Source organism: Leucoraja erinacea, chromosome 15 (assembly GCF_028641065.1).
Source record: "Leucoraja erinacea ecotype New England chromosome 15, Leri_hhj_1, whole genome shotgun sequence".
NCBI lineage: Eukaryota > Metazoa > Chordata > Chondrichthyes > Rajiformes > Rajidae > Leucoraja > Leucoraja erinaceus.
In genome coordinates this window covers 38,669,293-38,695,167 of record NC_073391.1, presented here as the reverse complement: position 1 = coordinate 38,695,167, position 25,875 = coordinate 38,669,293, and the positions used below count along the sequence as shown (strand labels likewise).

Sequence of the window (25,875 nt, the reverse complement as noted above, 5' to 3'; positions counted from 1 at the left end):
TACATCTCTAAAATCAACTAATGCACCTTCAGGCGATGCTTATGAAAAACTAGCATGGGTAACAGGATGGGCTAGGCCTCACCGATCAAATTCCAACTTTGGTGGCTAAGTTGTCGTAAAAGGCCAGTTAGCACTGTTGAATTGAAAATATCGAAAGATATAACACGGAAACAGGCCCTTCTGCCCATCAGGTCCATGCCAACCATCCATCACTCGTTCACACGATTCTATGATATCCCACTTTCTCATGAACTGTTGACACACTGGGGGCAATGTACAGAAGCCAATTAACCTACAAGCCCGTACATCTTTGGGATGTGGGAGGAAACCGGAGCAATGGGAGGAAACCCATGCACTCAGAAGGAGAACGTGCAGACTTAACGCAGGTGGCAGTTTTTCCACACAGATGGCATAATGTCCAAACATCGCAGCACTTAACATTGGTAAACAATGGGCAGCCGTCTGAGAACGTAGCACTTCCCAACCAACTTCACCCAAAAGTAATGCTGTGGCTAAAATCGATGTAGGAGATACCAGCAGCACCATTTACCAACTATTTTTACAACTACTTTCCATTTCTGTCTGAAAAGTTGTTCCCTTTGCAGCAATCCAATATAAGACAATGGGATGAACTCAAGCTAAGTGAAAACTTTATATTACTGCATGATTTAATTAATTTATTACTGCATGTTTTAATTTAGTTTAGTTTAGATACACAGCCTGGAAACAGTCCCTTCAGTCAACCGGGACTGCAGCGAACAGCGATCCCCGCACACTAATGCTATCCTACACACATTGTGGACAATTTACAATTATACCTAGCCAATTAACATACAAACTTGTACGTCTTTGGAGTGTGGGAGGAAACCAGAGATCCAGAAGAAAACCTACGCAGGTCACGGGGACAACATAGAAACATAGAAACATAGAAATTAGGTGCAGGAGTAGGCCATTTGGCCCTTCGAGCCTGCACCGCTATTCAATATGATCATGGCTGATCATTAGTATCCCGTACCTGCCTTCTCTCCATACCCCCTGATAGCCCTTAGCCACAAGGGCACATCATAAACTCCCTCTTAAATATAGCCAATGAACTGGCCTCAACTACCCTCTGTGGCAGAGAGTTCCAGAGATTCACCACTCTCTGTGTGAAAAAAGTTCTTCTCATCTCGGTTTTAAAGGATTTCCCCCTTATCCTTAAGCTGTGACCCCTTGTCCTGGACTTCCCCAACATCGGGAACAATCTTCCTGCATTTAACCTGTCCAACCCCTTAAGATACAAGCTTCGTACAGACAGCACCCCTGGTCAGGATTGAACCTGGGTCTCTGGCACTGTAAGGCAGCAACTCTACTGCTGCACCACCGTGCCGCCCACATTAGTTCTTTAACTGCAAAACATTCACTGACCTTCACTACTTACACACAAGGAATGAAGGGATACAGATCACGTGCAGGCGGAAGAGATTAGTATAACTTGGCTTGATGTTCAGTGTGAACATTGTGGACCGTTGTGCCTGACGCTGTGCTGAACTTATATTCTATGTTTAGCAGATGACATAGTATGGGAGATAAAAAAAGTGTAATGGGACAGATGAGTCTATGCAGCAAATATCAAGTGCCGTACAATGGCAACTGAACGGGCGATACATGGGAAGCAAGGATGTTACTGTATATATTTCTCATGTTCAGAAATGAGTGTAGAAGGTCTTTGACAGGAACATCACACTAGATTGTTTGCATTGCATAAACACTGAAAATGCACCAAGAATCAAAAGGTTCTCGTTCTAGTCAATGACTCTAAATCTCTTGATTAGTTCGGGCATCAGGGGTTATGGGGAGAAGGCAGGAGAACGGGGTTAGGAGGGCAAGATAGATTAGCCATGATTGAATGGCGGAGTAGACTTTTAGTCTAGTTTAGTTTAGAGATACAGTGCGGAAACAGGCCCTTCGGCCCACCAAATCTGGGCCGACCAACGCCCCCCCCCGCACACTAACGCTATCTTACACACACCAGGGACTAATTACAATTTTACCAAGCCAAGTAGCCTACAAACCTGTACATCTTTTGGAATGTGGAAGGAAACTGGTGCTCCTGGAGAAACCCACGCAGGTCACGGGGAGAACGTACAAACTTCGTACAGACAGAACTGGTGGTCAGGATCAAACCCTGGCCTCTGGCGCTCTAAGGCAGCAACTCTAACGCTGCACAACCTTGATGGGCAGAATGGCCTAGTTCTGCTCCTATAACATGAACTAACTTAGTGCTTGTGGTTCCTATTGTAGATTTTCCAAACAAAAAAAATTGGCTACACAAAAATGGTAGAACCTTTATTCTCACGTTCAGCTTAATGTTTGTGTTTTCTGAGTCATTTGTAATTGTCACTGTATGTCATGTTGTTACTTGTGGGCAGAGCACCAAGGCAAATTCCTTGTATGTGAATACTTGGCCAATAAACCTACTTACTTACTTACATGAGAGCCCCATTAATAATTATTCAGGGCAGTTTGTTCTCATCCCGACTGCCTTGCTACAAACAGTTCTCCCAAGCGTGCTGGCCGACATGGACCATGCAGCAACAGTTCGTCACGTGAAAAGACAAAGAGCACAAGAACACCGGACCTCTTCCAACTCTGCATCAACTCCTATCCAAATCAATATGCAGCCAAGTCCACACACTGCACGCCCCTAAGGCTAAAAATAAGACTGGATTTGTTCTGGCAGTCTAAAAGCCCATGACAGCACAAAGAACAGTGTAAATCCCATGAACCAACATAGCTCGCATCCATGTACAGCAACCGAGCTACAAAATACAGAGGTTCACTGGGGAGTGGTTTTGGATTCAGTCATGACCTTTAACAACAGGACCTGAGAATCTACACAGAATCCTTTACCCTGCCGACCATGTTCGCATTTCAATGGAGCACAGGCCTGCAGCGCATCAGGAAGTCACACTTAAACACAGTTTACATTTAGAAAGAACAGGCACACCTCCTCAGATCTGAGAGGCCTCAGTCATTCCTTCGAAATGACCAGAGCCGAGGCTCTATAAGGCGCTGGTCAGGCCGCATTTGGAGTATAGTAGGCAAATTTGGGCCCCATATCTGAGAAAGGATATGCTGGCTCTGGAGAGGGTCCAGAGGAGATTTACATGAAGAATGATTCCAGGAATGAGTGGGATAGCATATGATGAGCATTTGACAGCACTGGGTCTCTACTCACTGGAGTTTAGAAGCTTGAGGGGGGACCTCATTGAAACTTACAGAATAATGAAAGGCACAGTGGATGTGGAAAGGATATTTCCACTGGTGGGAGAGTCTAGCACCAGAGGTCACAGCCTCAGAATTAAAGGGCGCTCTTAGAAAGGTGAGGAGGAACTTATTTAGTCAGAGGGTAGTTAATCTGTGGAACCCATTGCCACAGAGGGCTGTGGAGGCCATTTTTTAGGCAGAGGTCGACAAATTCTTGATAGGAATGGGTGTGAAGGGTTATGAGGAGAAGGCAGGAAAGTGGGATCGGGAGGCAGAGAGATTAGCCATGATTGAATGGCGGAGTGGACTCGATGGGCTGAATGGCCTAACTCTATAACTTGTGAACCTGTGAATCATTATAACAACGCAAAAGACATCAGCTGTTCCTCCTCACTGCCAATGTGACTGTGACTTAGACGGACAAGGTGAGAGGTTGAGGGTTGATTCTTGAAGAGGGACAGAGGCAAGGGCATGTTCTGCAGGCTTCTTGGGCATTAATTATTATATATATAATGATGGTTGGGGATTTTATCCAACTGAACGACATGCATATATACATATATACATATGTATGTCGTTCAGTGTTGGCACCACCACTGTTTGGATAAAATCCCTAACCATCTGATAAGAGGATTAAAAAAAGTTGTGACAAAGCAATGTGGAGAGATACAACCCAAGTTCCTATTCCGTGCATAATATATCAAACATAATGGGCATATCTAATTCAGTCGATGCAACGTAGTTAATAGATATCCAGTGTTCAAAATCTAATTAGAATTTACTTTTACTAAAAATATAACACCAAGCTATGGAGGCTGCTAATGATGTGCCAAGGCTGAGAATTATGATGATATCAATTTAAAAAATGTGGCAATCTAATACATCCCTTCTGACAATAGAAAAAAAATGTCTAAATTCCAAAGCAGCAAAATGCACTGCACAGCCACATAATCATTGTGGGAGTGGATGGGTTAAGGTCACACAGAACACAATGTGTCTACTGCTAATTATCACCTAAAAATAGAAGAACCCTGTTCAAAATGAGGGCAGCAAACTAACCGGTTACATATCTAAGTCGGTATTCATTGTTCTCCTTTCTGTGAGGTTTATCATGTGCTTATGTTTAAAGAGACACTAGCCCATGTCCGTTCCAGATATCATTTAATTGACTTAAACATGGGTCGCGGTTCCACGATGAGACATTTGCACATTTTTTTTGGTAATCCCACAGCATCGATTAAAGCCAGTTTCAAAAACCCAAAGCATAGACAACGACAGCAACAACACAAAAAAAAAAGATAATATTCGCAGCACCAAATGGCTCCCGTTCCAGTGAAATTAAAACCCACCCTTCATGCTGGCTCCCTCCTTCCTGGAAAAAAAAAGCACATCCCACACCAACACTGCAGTCCACAATGAGGGACAGACAGAGGCAGATTCCCAGCAAACAAAACATTTGCAGCACCAGCAAATGCCAATTAACCGCAGGAAACATTAGTATCAGGTAGTGCTCGCATACAGAAGCTTCCACCATGCAGACTTTAACAGTGAATCTTCAATTTGCAGCGCTCCGCGTATTGGAATTAGAACAATGGAACGTGTCGATGGGGTAAATCTGCCAAGGTACCTTTTTCCTTCGATCCCGTGAGCGTTTTCTGTGTTTCTTGACGACTTTCTCATCCTCGGTCACAACTTCCAATTCCCGGTTCTTCTTGAGATGGGAGGCAGCGTGAGCCATCCCCGAACGTGTGTTACCTCCGACCAAATATGACGGCTCGGGAAAGGTACGATCCTTGGCAACCTGACACAGCCACCGTTCTCAGCAATCGTTTTCCCCTCTCCCTCCCTCCCTCCCCCCTCTCTCTCTCCCTGCTTCAAATCACTGGCAGAGAATTAAAAATTGAGGAAGGTGGCGATCACGAGGAAAGTGCAGTCGGTCGTGACAGGTTTGAGCTTCATTTTCCCCGATCGACGTCGGCACCTCGAGAAGGAGGCAATCTTCGCCCGGTGCACCCTGTCTGGAGCATTAATATAGTGAAGAAGCCAGCTGGGATAGTGAAAGCAGCATCACAGATACATCTCCTGCTACAAGCTGGAAGCGCCTAAATTACTTCAGTGGAGGGGGGTGGGGGGGGATGCGGGAGGGGAGATCCAGTCAGGGGTGCTGCTTAAGTACCGAGAGCTGTACCAACGCACTCATGTTATAATCGTGCCGCAGTCATATTTTTTTTTACAATTCTCATCGTCTCACACAAACCGTTTTTATTTTTGGCTCTAACCGGGCAGGCGTCAGGAGACACGTCGGACATGCGCTGGTACATTAGACCAGGTCGTCCCACACTGCTGGTGCAGGCTAGAGGCAGAGGAATAAAAATGACATTCAATTGACAAATTTGGTCACAGAGGCCGAGCATTTTGGAGTGGAGAAATGGGGAGGGGGGGGGGGGGGGGGGGGGGGGGGGGGGGGGGTAACAGGGACCAGGGGTCTCAGGTCAGTCACGTTCACCGCACCTTGCCCTCGACGGGCACATTCCACCGACATATTTTAAAACATTGCCCGTGTTAGCCGGGGCAGAGCTACTCCCCTTTGGGAATTGGTCTTTACCATGTACTGCATGACAGGTCTAAATATGTAATTGCACTCGCTCACAGTACAGTCACTACAGTTGCAAGGGCCGTCCCCTGGGCTAGTCTCTATTCACTTTGTTCGACAAGGAGGGGAGAGAGAGAAGGAAAATAAAAATCCTCATTTCTCTAACACGACTGTGTCTGTTTTAACGACCCTCTCTGGAGGCACAAGGAGATTCGAATCATTTGATTGTGGGTTTTTTTTTTGCCACCTGCGCCCTTGGTGCTACAGACTGCAGCTTCTGAATATTCATGATGGGTGGGTGGGAGAGAGAGAGAGAGAGAGAGAGAGAGAGAGAGAGAGAGAGAGAGAAAGAGAGAGAGAGAGTGGGGAATAGAGAGAGAGAGAGAGAGAGGAGAGGGGTGAGAGAGGGGTGAGAGAGGGGAGAGAGGGAGAGGGAGAGAGAGAGAGAGAGAGGGGGGAGAGAGAGGGAGAGGGAGAGAGGGAGAGAGGGAGAGAGGGAGAGAGGGAGAGAGGGAGAGAGGGAGGAGAGAGATAGATAGGGAGATGGCGAGAGGGAGAGAGAGAGAGGGGGAGAGGGGGAGAGAGGGAGAGGAGAGAGAGAGAGAGAGAGAGAGAGAGAGAGAGAGAGAGAGAGAGAGAGAGAGAAATACACAGCAGTGAGTATACGGCAAGAACGTAGTAACATCCAAAACTATAGATAGAAAATGGAGCTTTACCCTTGGACTAATAAAAAGCCATGTCGTACCAGATATTACAGGGGGCATGTCTGCAAGCTGACTGTATTTGCCATTGGAAGCAAGTCGCAATGAATAAATATCCCTCAATTCAGAAATGTAATGAAAAGGCTATTGTTAGGTGCGAAAGAAAAGTCAGCTATTAATAGCTTACGGAGCAGGATCATTGTGGAGATGGATTGTTTTTGTGACAGGCTAACAGGGCAATGTAAATTGTGTTGTTCGACAAGTCTTTATTACAAAGGGGGATTTTTTGGAAACGGGCGTGATCAGGAGCAAATGGCAAGGATGGAGGTGTGCCCAGGGGGCCGGGATTCCTCATTTACACCTAATGCGGTCTTCGGTTTATGTAGGAGAGGGATTTTATTTCCCCTCCTCCAGCTTGGCTGCATCAGCTTCTGTAGCCCGATCCATTGCACTGGTTTAGCGCGGGTACAAGCAGTACCAGTACAAGTGTGGGCACAGTTGTATTAAAGATGGGGTGTGAAAGGGCATTTAAAAAAAAAAAGATTACAATGGCCAGTGTTCGAATTTGGAGAAATTGTGTGTCGGTGTATCAGCTAAGTCGATCCTTATCTCTCCTTCCCTTGATCTGAACCACATCAGTGATAGCCAGCACCCCCTGCACCCGTCTCTTGGAAGAATCGCATCAATTCAGTGCGAGTAGTTTAAAGTGTACGCATCGTCTGAACATAATCTATTCCAGTTTCATTGAAGTGAACGTAGATAAAATGAACAGACTGAGCGACAGAAATGGCGACTCCGGGTTCTATACCTGCCATTTAAGTGGCCCCAACGCGCTCCAATCAAAACCGATACCCGTGGATTTGCCGCTGACCTGCCCGTCGGTACTAATGGATGCAAGAAGGCAGAAATGGAACCATGCCAGCTCGTTTCTGCATCTGTGGTTTAGATTGGTCTTATTTTTAAATCACAATTAGAAGAATGAGCCCCAGCCAGAGAGCAGCAATCAGTAATCAGAATCGATCACGAAGTTACAATGTCACAAGTGCTTGTACGCTAAAAGTTGGCCCATGATAAGTGAGGTGTGTAGGTCCAACAATTACATAATGTGTGTACATCACGACTGCTGTCATGTACTCCCTCAGCCAATCAACATCTGAATAACGTTGGGGTGGCACAGTGGCACAGCGGTAGATTTGCTGCCCTCGAGCGCCAGAGACCCAGGTTCGATCCTGACCACAGATGCACGTTCTTCCCGTGACCTGCGTGGGTTTTCTCCGAGATCTTCTGTTTCCTCTCACGCTCCAAAGACGTGCAGGACTGTCGGTTGATTGGCTTGGTATAAATGTAAAATTGTACCTAGAGACTTTGCCCGCACATTAATATTGCCCTGGATAGGAGGAATGGGTGACGCTTCGGGTCGAGACCCCTTTCAGACGGAGAGTCAGGGGAGGCGGAGACACAGAGATATGGAAGGGTCAGGTGCACATCCTTCTTGGGTCATTGGCTGCTTGGATAATGCACGATGTAGCTGGGTGGTGGGGGAAATCGGCAGGGACGGGGAGGAGAGTTGACAGGTTTCTTGGAGAGAATATCACAGGGGCAGTACAGTGGTGCAGCTGTAGAGTCGCTGTTTACTGTGCCAAAGGCCCAGGTTCCATCCTGACTACGGATTACTTCAAGTAACCTCAGGTAGCCCTTGCTCTCTCTCTCTCTCTTCATCCCCCCCCCCCTCCCCCCACCTTCCTAGTTCTTCCATTAGTCCCACTTTCTCTGCCTACATTCTTTCTTTGTCCTACCTGAAGAAGGGTCTCGACCCGAAACGTCGGCAATTCCTTCTCCCCGAAGATGCTGCCTCACTTGCTCCAGCATTTTGTGTCTGCGTTCGACTTTACCAGCATCTGCAGTTCTTTCTTAAACAACTGACTACAGGTGATGTCTATATGGAGTTTGTACGTTCTACCCGTGGCTACATGGGTTTTGTCTGGGAGTTCCAGTTTCCTCCCTCATCCCAAAGACGTGTAGGTTTAGAGGTTAATTGGCTTCGATAAAATTGTACATTGTCCCTAAGTATGTAGGATAGTGCTTAGTGTACAGAATAGTTGGTCAGTGCAGATTCAGTGGGCCGAGGGGCCTGTTTCTGCGCTGTATCTCTAAAGTGTAAAGTCTAAAAGAATATGTTGCGAGGATATACTGGGGAATGACAGTGTCCTGAGGGCTGGCACAGAAGCAACAGGCCAAATGGCCTCTTCCTCTGCTGGAAGGAAATAACGAAAAACATGAAATATTAATACTAACGGAGCATTGAATTCCATTAAAGTTACTGGCCTGATGAAAATCAATGATTTCCCAAGAAAGGGACACACGATATTGGCCTACAGTAAATTGTGCAGCTATAATGTTGACAAGGCTATCAGTTTTCACCACCATTTGGAAAAACCAAGCGAGGGTATTTTGGCTATTATTTCATCTGGTGCAGAGAGGAATCCTGTAACCTGTTTCATTTTTTAAATTAGATATTGGAATCTCCAAAACAGGTAAGTATGGCTATGTATATTGGCTTCAGATGTACAGAGGCCTAACTCCTGAAACCGTTCCCTCTCCTTGGCAGTCCTGTTCTTCAGCTTTTTCCATCACAATCGAGAGAGATCATTTTATGGATGCATTGCTTATTTTTGAATTAGTCAGGTTATAAATAGTGCTGAAAATATCACTTTGTTACACAAGTTGTGAGTTATAAATTTCTTTTTAAGTTATCGTCATCAATTAGCAGGTTCTTTGGCATTTTATTTGTAATTCCCCTCAAGTAAATATATATATATGTTTTTTATTATTTTATTTAATTCTTTATTTCGAACAGAATAAAAGAATAAAAAGCAAGTGTGAAGCAACATACAAAAAACAAAAAAAAAAAAACAAAACAAGAATATTTATAAAGTGTCATAAACAGGATTTATAAATAAATGAAATCATATGTGTCCGAAAAGGAGCAGGAAGAAGCCAAAGCTTATTAATTCCCACCCCTTATTCAACTGCTTATACAAATTTAGCAGCTATAAACACCTATTTCAAAATATAATCTAAATTACAATATATTTTATATTATATTATATATAATATATATTATAATATATTACATATTACAACATATTTACTATATATATTACAGTATAGTAACTATAATATATATAAAATGCGTATATAAATATACATGAATTGCTGGAGTAACTCAGAGGGAAAGGCAGCATCTGTGGAGAGAAGGAATGGGTGATGTTTTGGATCGAGACCATTCTTCAGACCCGATCCGAAACGTCACCCATTTTGTCTCTATCTTCGGTTTAAACCAGCATCTGTAGTTCCTTCCTATATATACTTATGTATATATGTGTATATGTGTGTGTATATATATATAACACAATATATTACAATATATTTTAAAGAAATATATTTTTTGAGGAAGTCCTGAAGTTGACAACCTGGTGCTCAGAAAACAATCTGGCTCTGAACACCAGGAAAACAAAAGAGCTCATTGTCGACTTCAGGAGGCACAGCACCGACTTAGTCCCCCTACACATTAACGGCGAGTGTGTGGAGAGGGTCAACACCTTCCGGTTTCTCGGCGTCCATATCGCGGCTGACATCTCCTGGACGGACAACACGACAGCGGTCATCAAGAAGGCTCAGCAGCGGCTGCACTTCCTGAGGGTCCTCAGGAAGCACAACCTGGACTCTAACCTGCTGCTGACCTTCTACCGCTCGTCCATCGAGAGCCTGCTGACATACTGCATTACAGCATGGTATGGCAGCTGCACCATGGCAGACAGGGAGAGGCTTCAGAGGGTAACCAGGACAGCGCAGAGGATCATTGGTTGCCCTCTCCCCTCCCTGATGGACATCTACACCTCCCGCTGCCTTAGCAGGGCAAAGAAGATCACCAAAGACAGCTCCCATCCTGCGTTTGGACTGTTCGACCTGCTGCCCTCTGGAAGGCGCTATAGGTGCATCAAATCCAGGACAAACAGACTCAGGAATAGCTGCTTCCCGAGAATTATATCTACCATAAATTCAAATCCACACATGCACTGACTACACCGCCCAACACGGACTTCCATCTGTATATATGTATATATGTATGTAGCGCCGTAGAATTTGTGCACCTATTCCCCCCCCCCCATCTCCCTTCTGTTTTGTTTTTCTGTTTCTTGTTTTTTGTGTAAAATTGTATGTATGCACTGAGTACGAGCAGCTTTCAGTTTCACTGTACATGTATAGTGACAATAAATGGCATATCTATATCGATATCTAAATTCATTCATACTCTAGCTACGTAATGAAATATATGCAGGTTTCAAGGATTTGGACCAATAAATGGAGAAAGCACATCCTGAGGATTTATAAAGGTTCAAAGGTCTTCATTGGCAGTGAACTGTCAGATCCATGAGGGCAATCCAAGGTCAAGACACCAGGTCCCTTTCACACCTTACCCTTCCATCTTCCCGCTTCCCTCTCCCGACTCTCGGTCTGAAGAAGGGTCTCGAACCGAAACATCACCCATTACTTCTCTCCAGAGATGCTGCCTGTCTCCACCGAGTTACTCCAGTATGTGTCTATCTTCAGTGCAAACAAGCATCTGCAGTTCCTTCCTCCACCATGGCCCCTAGTTGCTCCTGATTTCTCCCTACTCACCACAGGATGACCCTAACACCCAGGCCTCGAACTTAATCATGTCCGCAACGTTGGTAATGGAAGGTGCGAGGAAGCAAAGAACAGCGGGTGCTGGTTTATGCCAAAGATAGACACAAAGTGCTGGAGTAACTCAGCAGGTCGAGCAGCATCTCTGGAGGCAAAGGATAGGTGAAGTTTCGGATCGAGACTCTTGGCTGCAGGAATATAGGCAAGAAGGCAAGTGAGGACCAAGCAGAACCCTGGCCGTTCAATCAATGTTGTGTTAGATTACACCCTGCTAAACATTGGGAAAACATTATGCTTCACGTGGTTGCATGGTTAATCATATCCAAATTTAAATGCTAATGGGTCTGTCCCTCTTTGGTGACTATTTAGGCGACTGCCAGGGACTAGTTTTAATGGAATTCACCTATGACAACACATACGTCAACCTACGACACCTACAACAGCAAAGATTGTCGCCACTGTCAGTAAAAAATTTTCAACATGTTGAAAATTTCGCGACAGTCGTCTGTAGTCGCCCGAAAAAAAATCGCCCAAGTGGCACAGGCCCATTAGTATTTTGCTTAAAAACTTCCACAAGGTCCATCACCTTCCGTGGTGTCAAGACAACACAAACCATTTCACACTCAATGGAGTTTATTCATTGCTACACTGCAGGAAACGCAGCAGCCAATTTCCTTGTTACAAAGGATGTGTAATGCCCCCGTCCCACTTAGGAAACCTGAACGGAAACCTCTGGAGGCTTTGCGCCCCACCCAAGGTTTCCGTGCAGTTCCCGGAGGTTCCCGGAGGTTTTTGTCAGTCTCCCTACCTGCTTCCACTACCTGCAACCTCCGGCAACCACCTGCAACCTCTGGGAACCGCACGGAAACCTTGGGTGGGGCGCAAAGTCTCCAGAGGTTTCCATTCAGGTTTCCTAAGTGTGACAGGGGCATTAGGATGAAAATTAAAGACAAACAGGGTGGTATGTATCTGGGATGAGCTGCTAGAGGAAGTGGTTGAGGCAAGTATTATAACAACATAAAAAAGACATTTGGACAGGCACGTGGATATGAGAGGATAAGAGGGGTATGGGTCAAATGGGACTAGCTTACGTGGGCATTTTATTTGGCATGGATGGTGGGCTGAAGGGCCTGCCTGAAAGGCTCGATGTGTGACAATGATTGACCAGACACAAGCTCTGCCCTACTCTTCTTCAAATGGTCAGATTCTTCCTTAGACTCTAACAAATTCTTGCTTAGAACGGGTGACGGGTGTCAAGGATTATGGCGAGAGGCAGGAAAATGGAATTAGGAGGCAGAGGTCAGCCGTGATTGAATGGTGGAGTAGAGTAGACTCGATGGTCCAAATGGCCTAATTCTACTCCGATAACTTGTGAACTTGTGAAGATGAGTAGGGCTGATGTCTCGTGTCCTGTCAATCATTGCCATACAGCAGGGGTCGGCAACCTTTTTTGCATAGGGGCCAAGACGCATGTTTGTGAGCGCATGGCGGGCCACATCCATCGCCACAGTTAATAAATGGAGGTTAAAATAATACATACTAACTAAATTAGTAATTAGTAATAATACATACTAATTGTACATAGTTTTCATGTGTTTTTCAATTCGTTTTCTGCAGTTTCCAGATCACCTGCGAGCCCCGGGACTGGCTTCAGTTCCCACGTCGCCTGCGAGCCCCGGGACTGGCTGTAGCACCCAGGTCGCGAAAACTAATTGAAAAAAAATACGCATGCTGGCCGGATGATTTCGGGTTACGGGCCGCATCCGGCCTGTGGGCCGTAAGATTGCCAATCCTGCCATACAGTGTGGAAGCAGGCCCTTCAGCCCACTTCATCCATGCTAACCAAGATGCATATGTAAACTAAATGAGCGTTCTAATGACCATCTGATAGGCTATCGGCAGCAGGAACACTGCTCACCAAACTACACTTGAAACTGGCCGTACATAAACTTTTCAAACAGTAGGAAGTATTCAATTCAAATGCAAACATTCAAATAAACGAAATGCAAAGTAGTGCACCATGCAGTTTCAAACCTTTTTAAAACCACCAGGCTTGTAATTTTTTTGTGAGCAAAACTACTCCAAAAAAGAAAGATGTCATTGTCTTTACAAATAATGCATGTTGACAAACACCTGCGCTTCTAAATTAGGCAGGCACCAGATCTAAAAAAGTTTCCATTGATTTTTCACTGTCCCCAGAGCTAGTCACAAATATGAATGGACATGGAAAAAGAATAAAAATAAAATGGAAATTATTTTTTACTATGCTGCAGAACATACTTCTTTGTAGGAAATATTGAATAGTCTTCCAGTTTATAAAACATATTGGAGGAATTTGCAAAACTAAAACTTGCAAAACTAAAACTAAAGGTTAAGAATTAAAGTCAACTCGAAACACATGGCCATAACCTACTTAATGTCGATACCATTCAACGATGTATCATAGAATTGTTGTGACAAGGAGGTACCCATTCGGGGCATGGAGTCTATGTTTGCTCCTAACAGAACAATATTAAGTAAGTAAATAAGTTTATTGGCCAAGTATTCACATACAAGGAATTTGCCTTGGTGCTCCGCCCACAAGTAACAACATGACATACAGTGACAGTTACGAATGACTCAGAAAACACTAAACATTAATAATAATAAGACATTAATGATAAAACACCATTGGTCAAGCAAATCCTAGGTAGACACAAAAATCTTCCTACCATAACCAGAGAGCAGTGCTGAACTACTATCTACCTCTTTGGACTATCCTTGATCGGACTTTGCTGGCTTTACCTTGCACTAAACGTTATTCCCTTATCATGTATCTATACACTGTAAATGGATCGATTGTAATCATGTATTGTTTTTTCTGCTGACTGGTTAGCATGCAACAAAAGCTTTTCACAGTACCTTGGGGTACACCTGACAATAAACTAAACTGAACTGAACGGATCTGAAAAAGCTGGAGTAACTCAGCGGGTCAGGCAGCATCTCTGGAGAAAAGGAATAGGTTACTTCTTGGGTCGAGATTCTTATTCAGACTGAGAATCAGGGGAGAGGGAACCGACAGGTATGAAAAGGTACACAGAACAAATTAATGAATGATATGCAAAAAGACAGATCAAAGCCAGCAGCGATGATCAAGGAAAGGTGGAGCCCACAATGGTCCATTGTTGGCTGTGGGGAAGGTGCTATCGAGTAATACAAACAGTGAAACTCTGCAGGACAACAGTGAAACTCCTACTGCGACTAGGGTGGGGGAGAGATGGAGGGAGTTGCATCTACAACTCCTTGCAATTTCTTGACGCCTTGGGCAGTTGCCAAACCAAGTTGCGATGTGTGCTAATGGAATGTTTTCTAGGTTATATCTATAAAAATTGGCAAGAGTTGTTGGAGACTTGCCAAATTTCCTTAGTATTCCCAAAAAGTTGATTGTTTATGTGTGTGTGTGTATATATATATATATATATATATATATATATATATATATATATATATATATATCTATTAATATATAAAACTCAAATCCATCCGACGTCCGCCTGCAGTACGGATCCCTTCCTGGCTTTTGATTCGTTGACGGCTGCTCCTTCCTATCAGCTTCCAACACACTTCGAAACAATGTTGCAAGACAGGAACACTGAACTTTTCACTGCTGCAGCAGGCAGGGGAGGTGCAATTGAGGGAGGCAGGGGAGTGCTGGAAACTTACATTTGCCAACGGCTTCAGTTTCATTGGAGGAGACGGGTGCATGGTGCAATATTGGGTTGGGGGAATCACACCATTGGGGGAGCAGACCCAACGGGTCTGCACTAGGTCTAGTATATATATAAATTCAATGGTATATGGACATACTGATCTGATCTGTATTCATGCCTACAATATTCTATTGTGCTGCAGCAAGCAAGAATTTCATTGTCCTATCTGGGACATATGACAATAAACTCTCTTGACTTGACTTGACTTGACTTGGCATTGGTGTGCTTTCTCAGCCTTAGCATCATTGTGGTTGTAACAGGATAAATTATTTGTGTTATTTATGCCCAGGAACTTGAAGCTTTTGACCATCTCCATTTCAGCACCATTGACAATGACACCACCGTGTTTCCTCAATTCAATGACTAGCCCCTTCATCTTGCTGACATTGAGGGGGAGGTTGGTAACATAGAAACATAGAAAATAGGTACAGGCCATTCGGCCCTTCGAGCCAGCACCGCCATTCCATATGATCATGGCTGATCATCCAAAATCATTACCCCGTTCCTGCTTTCTCCCCATATCCCTTGTTGTCTCAACACCATGTTACTAAGCTCTCTATCTCCTCCCTGTACCCTGCCTTATCATTGATCCGGTCCACCTTGGAAATATCTTTCCACAGGTGTTGCTTGACCTGCTAATTTGTCGAGCATATCCTATTTCGATTCCAGGTATTCAACATCTACCCTGTTTCCAATCTGTTTCCCTCTCCCCTGACTCTCAGTGTGAAGAAGGGTCTTGACCCAAAACGTCACCTATTCTTTTTCTCCGGAGATGTTGCCTGACCCACTGAGTTACTCCAGCACTTTGTGTTGAATCTCATGTAGATGTAGAAGGTGGAATCTCATGTAGATAGGGTGGTAAAGAAAGCTTCTGGTGTGCTGGCCTTAATAAATCAGAGCATTGGAATGTGATGTTAAAATTGTACAAGGCATTGGTGAGGCCAATTATGGAGTATGGTGTACAATTTTGGTTGCCAAATTATAGGAAATGTGTCACAAAATAGAGAGAGTACAGAGGAGATTTACTAGAATGTTGCCTGGGTTTCAGCAACTAAGTTACAGAGATAGGTTGAATAAGTTAGGTCTTTATTCTTTGGAGTGCAGAAGGTTAAGGGGGGACTTGATAGAGGTCTTTAAAATTATGAGAGGGATAGACATAGTTGACGTCGATAAACTTTTTCCATTGAGAATAGGGAAGATTCAAACAAGAGGACATGGCTTGAGAATTAAGGGACAGAAGTTTAGAGGTAACATGAGGGGGAACTTCTTTACTCAGAGAGTGGTAGCTGTGTGGAATGAGCTTCCAGTGGAAGTGGTGGAGGCAGGTTCGATTTTATCATTTAAAAATAAATTGGATAGGTACGTGGATGGGAAAGGAATGGAGGGTTATGGTCTGAGTGCAGGTAGATGGGACTAGGTGAGAATAAGTGTTCGGCACGGACTAGAAAGGCCGAGATGGCCTGTTTCCGTGCTGTAATTATTATAAGGGTATATATGGTTATTGCGTCTATATTCAACATCTACCGTGTTTTTTAAGCTTAGAATAATAATACAGCTTTAAAGATAGATAATAGACTGGCACTCTTCACTTCACAAAGCCTGAAGGCACAACTCAGGAAAGTGGTGGCACACTTTCCATGTGTCTGGCTGTGTGTACATTCAACAGCACTGGAGATGTTTGTCAAAAGTTGGCAGATGGTGCACAATGTAGTTGGGTGTGATTTATGCACTTTGGAAGGATCAATGAAAAAATAAACTATTGTTTAAATGGAGTACATCTACAAAATGTTGTGATACAAAGGGATCTGCCAAAAAACAAACCTATATAGCAAATAATTAGGAAGACTAAATAGGAACATTGGTCTTTCGTACAAGGGATGTCGGGAATAAAATAGAGAAGTTTACAAGGTGCTGGTGAGGCTTTAGCTGGAGTACTGTGTGCAGCTTTGTACTCCACAATGATGCCGTGAGGGCTGAGAATCTGCACCACAACGTTTTGTTTCGTTTAGTTTAATTTCCAGACCCAATATGGAAATAGGCCCTTTTGCTTATCGTGCCCACACCGACCATCGATCACCTGTTCATAGAAGTTCTTTGTTATCCTACTTCTCATCCACTCCCTCCACAGTAGGGGCATATCACAGAGGTAAATTAACCTACAAAAAACATCTGGGATGTGGGAGCAAACCCACACGGGAGAACGTGGGGACTCCACACAGACAGCGCCAGAGGTCAGGATCGAACCCGCGTCTCCGGGGCTGTGAAGCAGCAGCTCTACCAGCTGCGCCACTGTGCCGCCCCAAAGTTGAGACTCCAGTACCAATCGCATTCTGCACTTTTACTTGCGACATGCCGCTGAAGTGGCAGCTGAAATGCAAGTTCACAATTTCACAAGTTATAGGAAGAGAATTGTGTCGAAAGGAACTGCAGACGCTGGTTTAAACCGAAGATAGGCACAAAAAGCTGGAGTAACTCAGCGGAACAGGCAGCATCTCTGGAGGGAAGGAATAGGTGAAGTTTTGGGTCGAGACCCTTCTTAGAATTGGGACATTCAGCCCATCGAGTCTACTCCGCCATTCAATCATTGCTGATCTCTGCCTCCTAGTCCCATTTTCCTGTCTTCTCCCCCCCCCCTAACTCTAGACACCCGTTCTATTGTCTCTCTCTGCCATAAGAGATGCCTTCAGTGGCCGTCTTGCTTCCAGGGACTGACTGTGGACCTCTGGAAGATGTTCCACTTACTTTCAACGGCAATTGTGCAGATTGTGTGGGGGCCAAAACAAGGATCAAGTGAGGCAAAGCAGTTCTCAGCTCACTGGGAGAAAAACAGCTCGTTCAAAAGTTCCAAATGATTTAAACAACTGAAAGCTCAAACAAAGCCAAAACACGGACCTCACTTAATGGCAAGGAAGGTTGACTTTGATTTGTTCTAACAGAATATTGCTTTTCTGCACTTTGCAGATGCTGGTTTAAACTGAAGATAGGCACAAAAAGCTGGAGTAACTCAGCGGATCAGGCAGCATCTCTGAAAAAAAGGAATAGATGACGTTTACTCAACACAAAACATCACCTGTTCCCTTTCTCTAAGGTACTCCTGCTTGTCTTATCTATCTACGGTCTTCACTTACATTGTTTAATACATTTTACTTTCATTTCAATAGCCCTTCAAGATGCTTGGAACCAAGTATATATATATAACCATATAACCATATAACAATTACAGCACGGAAACAGGCCATCTCGGCCCTACAAGTCCGTGCCGAACAATTTTTTTTTCCCCTTAGTCCCACCTGCCTGCACTCATACCATAACCCTCCATTCCCTTCTCATCCATATGCCTATCCAATTTATTTTTAAATGATACCAATGAACCTGCCTCCACCACTTCCACTGGAAGCTCATTCCACACCGCTACCACTCTCTGAGTAAAGAAGTTCCCCCTCATATTATCCCTAAACTTCTGTCCCTTAATTCTGAAGTCATGTCCTCTTGTTTGAATCTTCCCTATCTCTATATATTTTAAATAATCAGCACATTTGCTTCAGTCCTGAGGTCATTATTTTACTTTATGTAATTCCAAAGTGCAGAGAAGCAATATTCTGTCAGAACAAGTAAAAGTCAACATTTCTGCACCTCCCTGGGTAATAACGCTTTCTTGCTGCAGCATTGCCATATTGCCTGGAACTGGGTAATTCTCTCCCTGCTGCTGCTCAAACAATATCGTAAATGATTAAGTTCATACCCAATAATGCACGAAAAGAATAGACATCAATGGTTGGCGGCCCACCGAGACCGCACCGACCAGCGGTCCCTGCATATCAACGCTACCCAACACACACGAGGAACAATTTTACAATTATACCAAGCCAATTAATCTACAAACTTGCACATCTTTGGAATGTGGGAAGAAACCGAAGATCTCAGAGAAAACCCACATGGGGTCACGGGGAGAACGTACAAACTCCGTACAGACAGCACCCGTAGTTCGGATTGACCCAGAGTCTCAGGTGCTGTAAGGTAGTGACTCTACCACTGCACACAACATTGAGTTACAACAGTCCACCTGCTTTATCTCCACCCTTCCTATTATGTTATGACAGAACCCAATGGTATACACATTTGATGAACAGCACCTCATATTCCACTGGGTACCTTACAACCTCAGGCCTCACTCTTCTCTGCAAAAACTTGCAGTGCGTCTTCGATAGATATCACATTTTATTCTCGTTCAAATGCTTCTGAAACACATTATCCTTCTCAATGTAAATGGTATCTTTCCTTAAAACCTTCTTGGTAAAGTATCTTCTGGATCTAGATTTTGGTGTCTAGTCCCCAATCCTGGACTTTCCACTTCGTCACTTTAATTTCATGTATCTTGTGTTTTATGACAGATCAATTTCCCTCCTGGGACAAATAAAGTTTGGTTCTATCGTATCGTATCATATGAGATTACACTACATATGTAGGCTTGCACTCATGTAGCCTGACTACCTGATATCATTGATAAATTATTGTAGGTTTATTTTGTGCGTTGTTGTATTCAAAGCTGCAGCACGTCCCAGTCCCCTGATGTGTGACTCTTGATGCTGCTTGACCCGCTGAATTCCTCCAGTTGCTCTCCATTTCTTTGCCACTGCATACACATCTGCTGCCGGCAGTCTTGCTGTCCATAAGTATTCACGGACCACAATCAAGGCACAGGAGATGCTGCGGAACAGGCAGCATCGCTGGATAGAAGGAATGGGTGACGTTCTGGGTTGGCCCGAAACGTCACCCATTCCTTCGACGCTGTCTGTCCCACTGAGTTACTCCAGCAGTCGTCCGCAGTTCCTTCCTGCACATCAAATCACAGAGCCTGTCCTATCGTTAGGCAATGAAAATGTGGACATCTATACACACATTACGGAAATTTAGGTCTGCAAAACAGACCAAAATACAAAACATTTCAAGTATGCAGAACCCAAACACTATCCAAATCAAGCCCAGTTCCAAGGCTGAAGGATGTTATAAAGATACCCCACTCAAATTCTGAACTTTCCATCCTATGATTCTATACTTTAGCAATTCAATACTATTGATCTCCTTTGCATCACGCTGAGTTACATTAGAATTGCATATTCCTTGCTCCCACTATTCAGGGAATATGGAACAGCACAGGAACAGGCCCACGGCCCACAATGTCCGTGCCCAACATGATGCCAAGTTCAATTAACCTCCTGCACGTGGTCAATAGCCTTTCATTTCCAGCACGTAATTTTTGTGCCTGTCTAAAAGTCTCTGAAATGCCACTATCGTCTATATGCCTCCACCACCACCACCCGAGGGAGTGCGTTCCAGGCACTCAACACTCTCCCTAAAAAGCCTGCCCTGCATAACTACTTTAAATTGTCCCTCTCACTTTGAAGCTATGCCCTCTGGTTTCTGACATTTTGACGTTTTAGAAAAAAGATTCTGACTGTCCACCCTGTTTACCCTCACGGTAAAATTATTTTTGCATTAATTGGGGGTTGTCGCCCAATTATAGGAAGGATGTCAACAAAATAGAGAGAGTACAGAGGATATTTACTGGAATGTTGCCTTGGTTTCAGCAACTAAGTTACAGGGAAAGGTTGAATAAGTTATGTCTTTATTCTCTGGAGCGCAGAAGGTTAAGGGGGGGGACTTGATAGAGGTCTTTAAAATGATGAGAGGGATAGACAGAGTTGACGTGGATAAGCTTTTCCCATTGAGAGTAGGGAAGATTCAAACAAGAGGACATGACTTGAGAATGAAGGGACAGAAGTTTAGGGGTAACATGAGGGGGAACTTCTTTACTCAGAGAGTGGTAGCTGTGTGGAATGAGCTTCCAGTGGATGTGGTGGAGGCAGGTTTGATTTTATCATTTAAAAATAAATTGGATAGGTACATGGATGGGAAAGGAATGGAGGGCTATGGTCTGAGTGCAGGTAGATGGGACTAGGGGAAAATAATTGTTCGGCACGGACTTGTAGGGCCGAGATGGCCTGTTTCCGTGCTGTAATTGTTATATATAATTAGTGGGTTAACTAAGAAAAGGAAGGGCAATAGGTGTACAAGAACATGTTCTAAGTCAGATACCATCCTGATTTTGAAATGTAGTCATCCCTTCCTCAATTGTAGGATTAAATTGTGGAACTCCTCCTCAAAAATGCTTCCCAAGAGGGAGGTGCATTATTTCACGGCAGCAACTCACTGTCATCTTCTCAAGCGGAACTAAGGAATCACAGAGGTGACAACAATCCAAACAAAACCTGAAGAGTACTCAATTTCTCATATGATAGACACAAAATGCTGGAGAGACCCAGCGGGACGGGCAGTATCTCTGGAGAGAAAGAATGGGTGACGTTTCGGTTCGAGCTCCTTCTTCAGACCCAAAACGTCACCCATTCCTTCTCTCCAGAGATGCTGCCTGTTCCGCTGAGTTACTCCAGGTTTTTGTGCCTACCTTCGGTTTAAACCAGCATCTGCACTTCCTTCCTCCACAATCTATTTCTCCTTGTCTCTTCCATCTAAAGGAACGCAGGGGCGATACATACTAAGGGACTGTGGTACACTGTGAAATCCACAGAAGGATGGAGGGTTGGGTGTTTATGCGTGCTATTTTCGTGATATTTATTTTAGTTGTTTATCTTTTAATATTTTATCTTGTATGTATCGTTAGCTTTTAGAAATGTTTGAATGGTGCACTGACTGGCTGACATTTTTAAATTTCGTTGTACATGGTTCATGTTACAATGACCATATAACCATATAACCATATAACAATTACAGCACGGAAACAGGCCATCTCGACCCTTCTAGTCCGTGCCGAACACATAATCTCCCCTAGTCCCATATACCTGCGCTCAGACCACAACCCTCCATTCCCTTCCCATCCATATAACTATCCAATTTATTTTTAAATGATAAAAACGAACCTGCCTCCACCACCTTCACTGGAAGCTCATTCCACACAGCTACCACTCTCTGAGTAAAGAAGTTCCCCCTCATGTTACCCCTAAACTTCAGTCCCTTAATTCTCATGTCATGTCTTGTTTGAATCTTCCCTACTCTCAGTGGGAAAACTCAGTTGTTATATGACAATAAAGAAACTATTCTATTCTATTCATCTAAATGGGAGGGGAAAAATAGTTTCCGCTACTTAAAACGTAAACCTATTTCCTGCCTCGGTGAGATGTGTAAATGTGTGAAGATTTATTAATGGGCTGCTGCCTGTTCACAATTGCACACCTGCAAACATAACGAGAACAAGTGTTCACAAGGGGATAAACCATTAACTATTGCCAATGAAATGCACTATTCATAAAAAGGTTCATAGGGGAATTTTTAAATAATTGAATCAAACTGTCCTGAAGGCATGCACTATTAACACAATGCCTAAAAATTAGTGTCAATGAGTTCTACAGATGGTGCTGAAATTCAATCAAGTCATAGTCATAGGGTGATACAGTGTGGAAACAGGCCCTTCGGCCCAACTTGCCCACACCGGCCAACATGTCCCAGCTACACTAGTCCCGCCCGCCTGCATTTGGTCCATATCCCTCCAAACTTGTCCTATCTATGTACCTGCCTAACTGTTCTTAAACGTTGGGATTGTCCCAGCATCAACTACCTCCTCTGACAGCTTGTTCCATACACCCACCGACCGCCCTTTGTGTGTGAAAATGTTACCCCTCAGATTCCTATTAAATCTTTTCCCCTTCACCTTGAACCTATGTCCTCTGGTCCTTGATTCCCCTACTCTGAGCAAGAGACTCTGGGCATCGACCAAAACTTGACTAAACGTGACCAAACGTTGGGTAACAACACATTGGAAGCTTCACTGATACCCATCAGGATAAGCTTGGATCTGTGTCATCATTGCCACACCCATCACTGGGAAAGGCATCAAACCTTAAAGACACACTCTCCCCAAGGCAGATACAGCACAAGTGCCTAAAAGCAAGCCATGGAGTCAAGAATGTAGAGCAAGGTGGAGGTGAACAATTGGTATCTCTTTAGTCAGAGGGTGGTGAATCTGTGGATTACTTTGCCACAGTAGGCTGCGGAGGCCAAGTCAATGGATATTTTTACGGCAGAGATAGATAGAATCTTGATTAGTACGGGTGTCAGAGGTTATGGGGAGGGGGCAAGAGAATGGGGTTAGGAGAGATAGATCGGTCGTGATTGAATGGCGGAGTGGACGATGGGCTGAATGGCCTAATTCTACTCCAATTACTTATGACATAAATGATGCACGAGGGACAAGGTGGCTAAATGAGCACATTTTTAAATTTCAATATAATGCTGAAGGAAAGTATCGAATTATTCTCCTGTGTTAAACGTGATCTGATACTTCTGGCAAACGTAAGAGCAGGAACAGGTTATCCAGACCTTTAAACTTGCCACACAATCTAATTAGGTCCAAGGTAATTGGCGTCTTATCTCCATCCGACTGTGTATGTTTCATAACTCTGCCCGGTAAAACAATTTCTGTTTTGACATTTTCAAATGACTCTCCTGATGACCTTCAGCCACCCCTGTATCCTGGGTTAATTGGTGATTACAAACAGATTATTTAACCAAATCAAAATACAATGGAAATCAAATTATTTAAAATATATATATATCTTAAATCAGTGTTGATGATGCCTTATTCATAATTCAACTGAAGAGAATGAGCGACTGGGCTGAACGGAAGAGAATGATACTCATTTCTCTTCTTTCTCTCGAGGCAACAATCATTGCCGAACCATCAAGACGTTAGTGCAGGAGGATGCAGGATAGCAGCGGGCAGGTGAAGGTTCCTGGGTGACCCTCCCGCAGATGATGGGAGGACATTGCATGAAGCCACGTCGGGGCACCAGGGAGGGAGGCTGCCTGCGATGGCGCTCCACGGATCATCTAACCCACCAAAACCAACAGGGGAGAGACAGCCTTCTGCAATGCAGTGAAAGTGAAGGTCACTGCTGCTCTTAGATTTACTGCCAAGGCCCACACAGGCAATCACTCGGGATTCCTCTGGAAGAAACCATTTGCCTTGCCTGCCGTGTGCACAGCAATGTTATTTTCAGCACAACGAGAGGATCACAGACCGCAAGGTAGGTAAATATAAATCCGTGTTGTGCATTTGCACAGTGGGAGAGATGTACGCTTATGTAGGTTTCCTTGTCTTAACAGCTCCTCAGTTCATCTCTATTTTAACAGGTTTGGTCAAAGTTACAGCTGCTTGTTGTATTAATGATACAATATGTGGAGAGTAATATAATGCCATTGTGCATACCCACTAATAGGCATCTGCTTTGTGCAATGAATAGCTAAGGTACATACATCAAAGCAGACTTCCTCCCTGGGATAAGCATGCTGCATGTTTTACACATCTACATAGCGGACACATTTATTGTCGACATGTCAATAATCCTGTGTTGCCAGCGTTTACATGGGCTCTGTAATGCAAAGAAAATCAAAAGTAGATGCAGGCTTGAATTCAAATTTTTTTTAAATCAGTAAATGTTGATAAATATCTACTTTGTCTTATTCCAAGAGTTGGTGAAAAAGATCATCACTGCTATTTATTTCTACGTGCAAGGTGAAATGAATGAAGTAGGTGTTTAATTCTCAGGCTGGAAGTGACTGTTCCGGGAGGAACTGTGAATAGTTCCTCCTTAGGTGTCGTAGTGCAACACATCAGGGATAGAGAGTGGAAAAGGGTCAGTCTGTACTCGACTGACTATTGAACTCCAGTAATATCAGTTGACTTGTTGCTGGAACCCCTTGTCTTGTGCAGCCCAGGAAATGTGAAATGAATGAGAAAATAATTATCCGTCAAGATCTTGTAAGAATTTAAACTGGATTCTGTCAAGTCTAAGCACATTATGACCTTCAGCAGCAGGGAATGTACCCTTCACCTGACCCTTGCTGCAGCCCACCATGTAGGCGGGCTGGCTCTTGTTAATTGTAGCTTCACTTTAATCTCAGGCAGTCCTTTCAGAACAAGGATGACTTTCTTCAACTCTGATTCTGAGGGTTGTAAAGGTGGCTGCTGAGGCCAGTGTGGGCAGGAAGAGTCGGGTGGGCGAGCGGGAGGGCAGTTTGTTAGGTGGCACACCAATTCTGAGGGTCTTCCGAGTTTGTCCGGTCTGGACTCGGGTTTCTTAAATCTACTCCTCCACCACATGGAACAGCTCTGGGCCAGGGATTGCCAGGAAGGGCAGCCCAGCGGCGCAGCGGTAGAGTTGCTGCCTTACAGCGCCAGAGACCCGGGTTCAATCCGGACCACAGAGGGGCTGTCTGCACATAGTTTGTACGTTCTCCCCGTGACCACGTGGGTTTTCTCCGGGTGCTCCAGTTTCCTCCCACACTCCAAAGATGTACAGGTTTGCAGGTTAAAATTGTAAATTGTCACTAGTGTGTAGGATACTGCTAGTGACCGCTGGTCACCGAGGATCCGGTGGGCAAAGGGTCTCTTTCCACACTATATCTATAAAGTCTTAATCTTAAGTTATGTCTAAAGTTTAAAGAATCAGTGGGGATGTTGTCTTTTCTCAGAGGCTTTGATTGTCTTCTTGAAACTGTTTCTCTCCGTGTCTATTAACCATCACTCTATTAGAACTCAGAGCAGAGTGATATTGGGCATGTGAATGAGATGGTCTGATCAATGTACCATGCAAACGTCACCCATTCCTTAGGTCCTCAAGTCTCTATGAGATGGCTGCCAGTCCCGCTGAGTTACAGATCCAGCTTTTTTGTGATAGCCACAAAAAGCTGGAGTAACTTAGTGGGGTCAGGCAGCAACTCTGGAGAAAGGGATCAGGGTCACCTTGCTGCTTTGACCTGCCTACTCAGCTTTTTGTGTCTATGCAGCGCCAGAGTTACTCAAACCGGAAAATAACATCTG

The 25,875-nt window shown here is 44.2% G+C and overlaps 1 protein-coding gene and 1 long non-coding RNA gene across 15 annotated transcripts in view; one reads left to right on the top strand and one right to left on the bottom strand.

Annotated features, from left to right (window-relative positions):
• Positions 1 to 5,060, bottom strand: part of ank3b (ankyrin 3b) — a 287,522-nt gene extending 282,462 nt beyond the window's left edge. For 7 of the 13 annotated variants that reach the window (XM_055647209.1, XM_055647212.1, XM_055647210.1 and 4 more), the window contains exon 1: positions 4,877 to 5,059. In XM_055647209.1, coding sequence (XP_055503184.1) covers positions 4,877 to 4,987 — 111 coding nt within the window. In that variant the 5' untranslated portion in view covers positions 4,988 to 5,059. Of the gene's footprint in view, positions 1 to 4,876 lie in introns of all 13 variants that reach the window. The other 6 variants (XM_055647222.1, XM_055647223.1, XM_055647224.1 and 3 more) reach the window with 2 other exon arrangements.
• LOC129704237 (uncharacterized) overlaps positions 3,812 to 25,875 on the top strand; it is a 76,027-nt gene continuing 53,963 nt past the window's right edge. The window contains exon 1 of one of the 2 annotated variants that reach the window (XR_008724704.1): positions 3,812 to 4,872. This is a non-coding gene — a long non-coding RNA (uncharacterized LOC129704237). Of the gene's footprint in view, positions 4,873 to 20,590; positions 24,080 to 25,875 lie in introns of those variants that run through there. The other variant, XR_008724703.1, reaches the window with a different exon arrangement.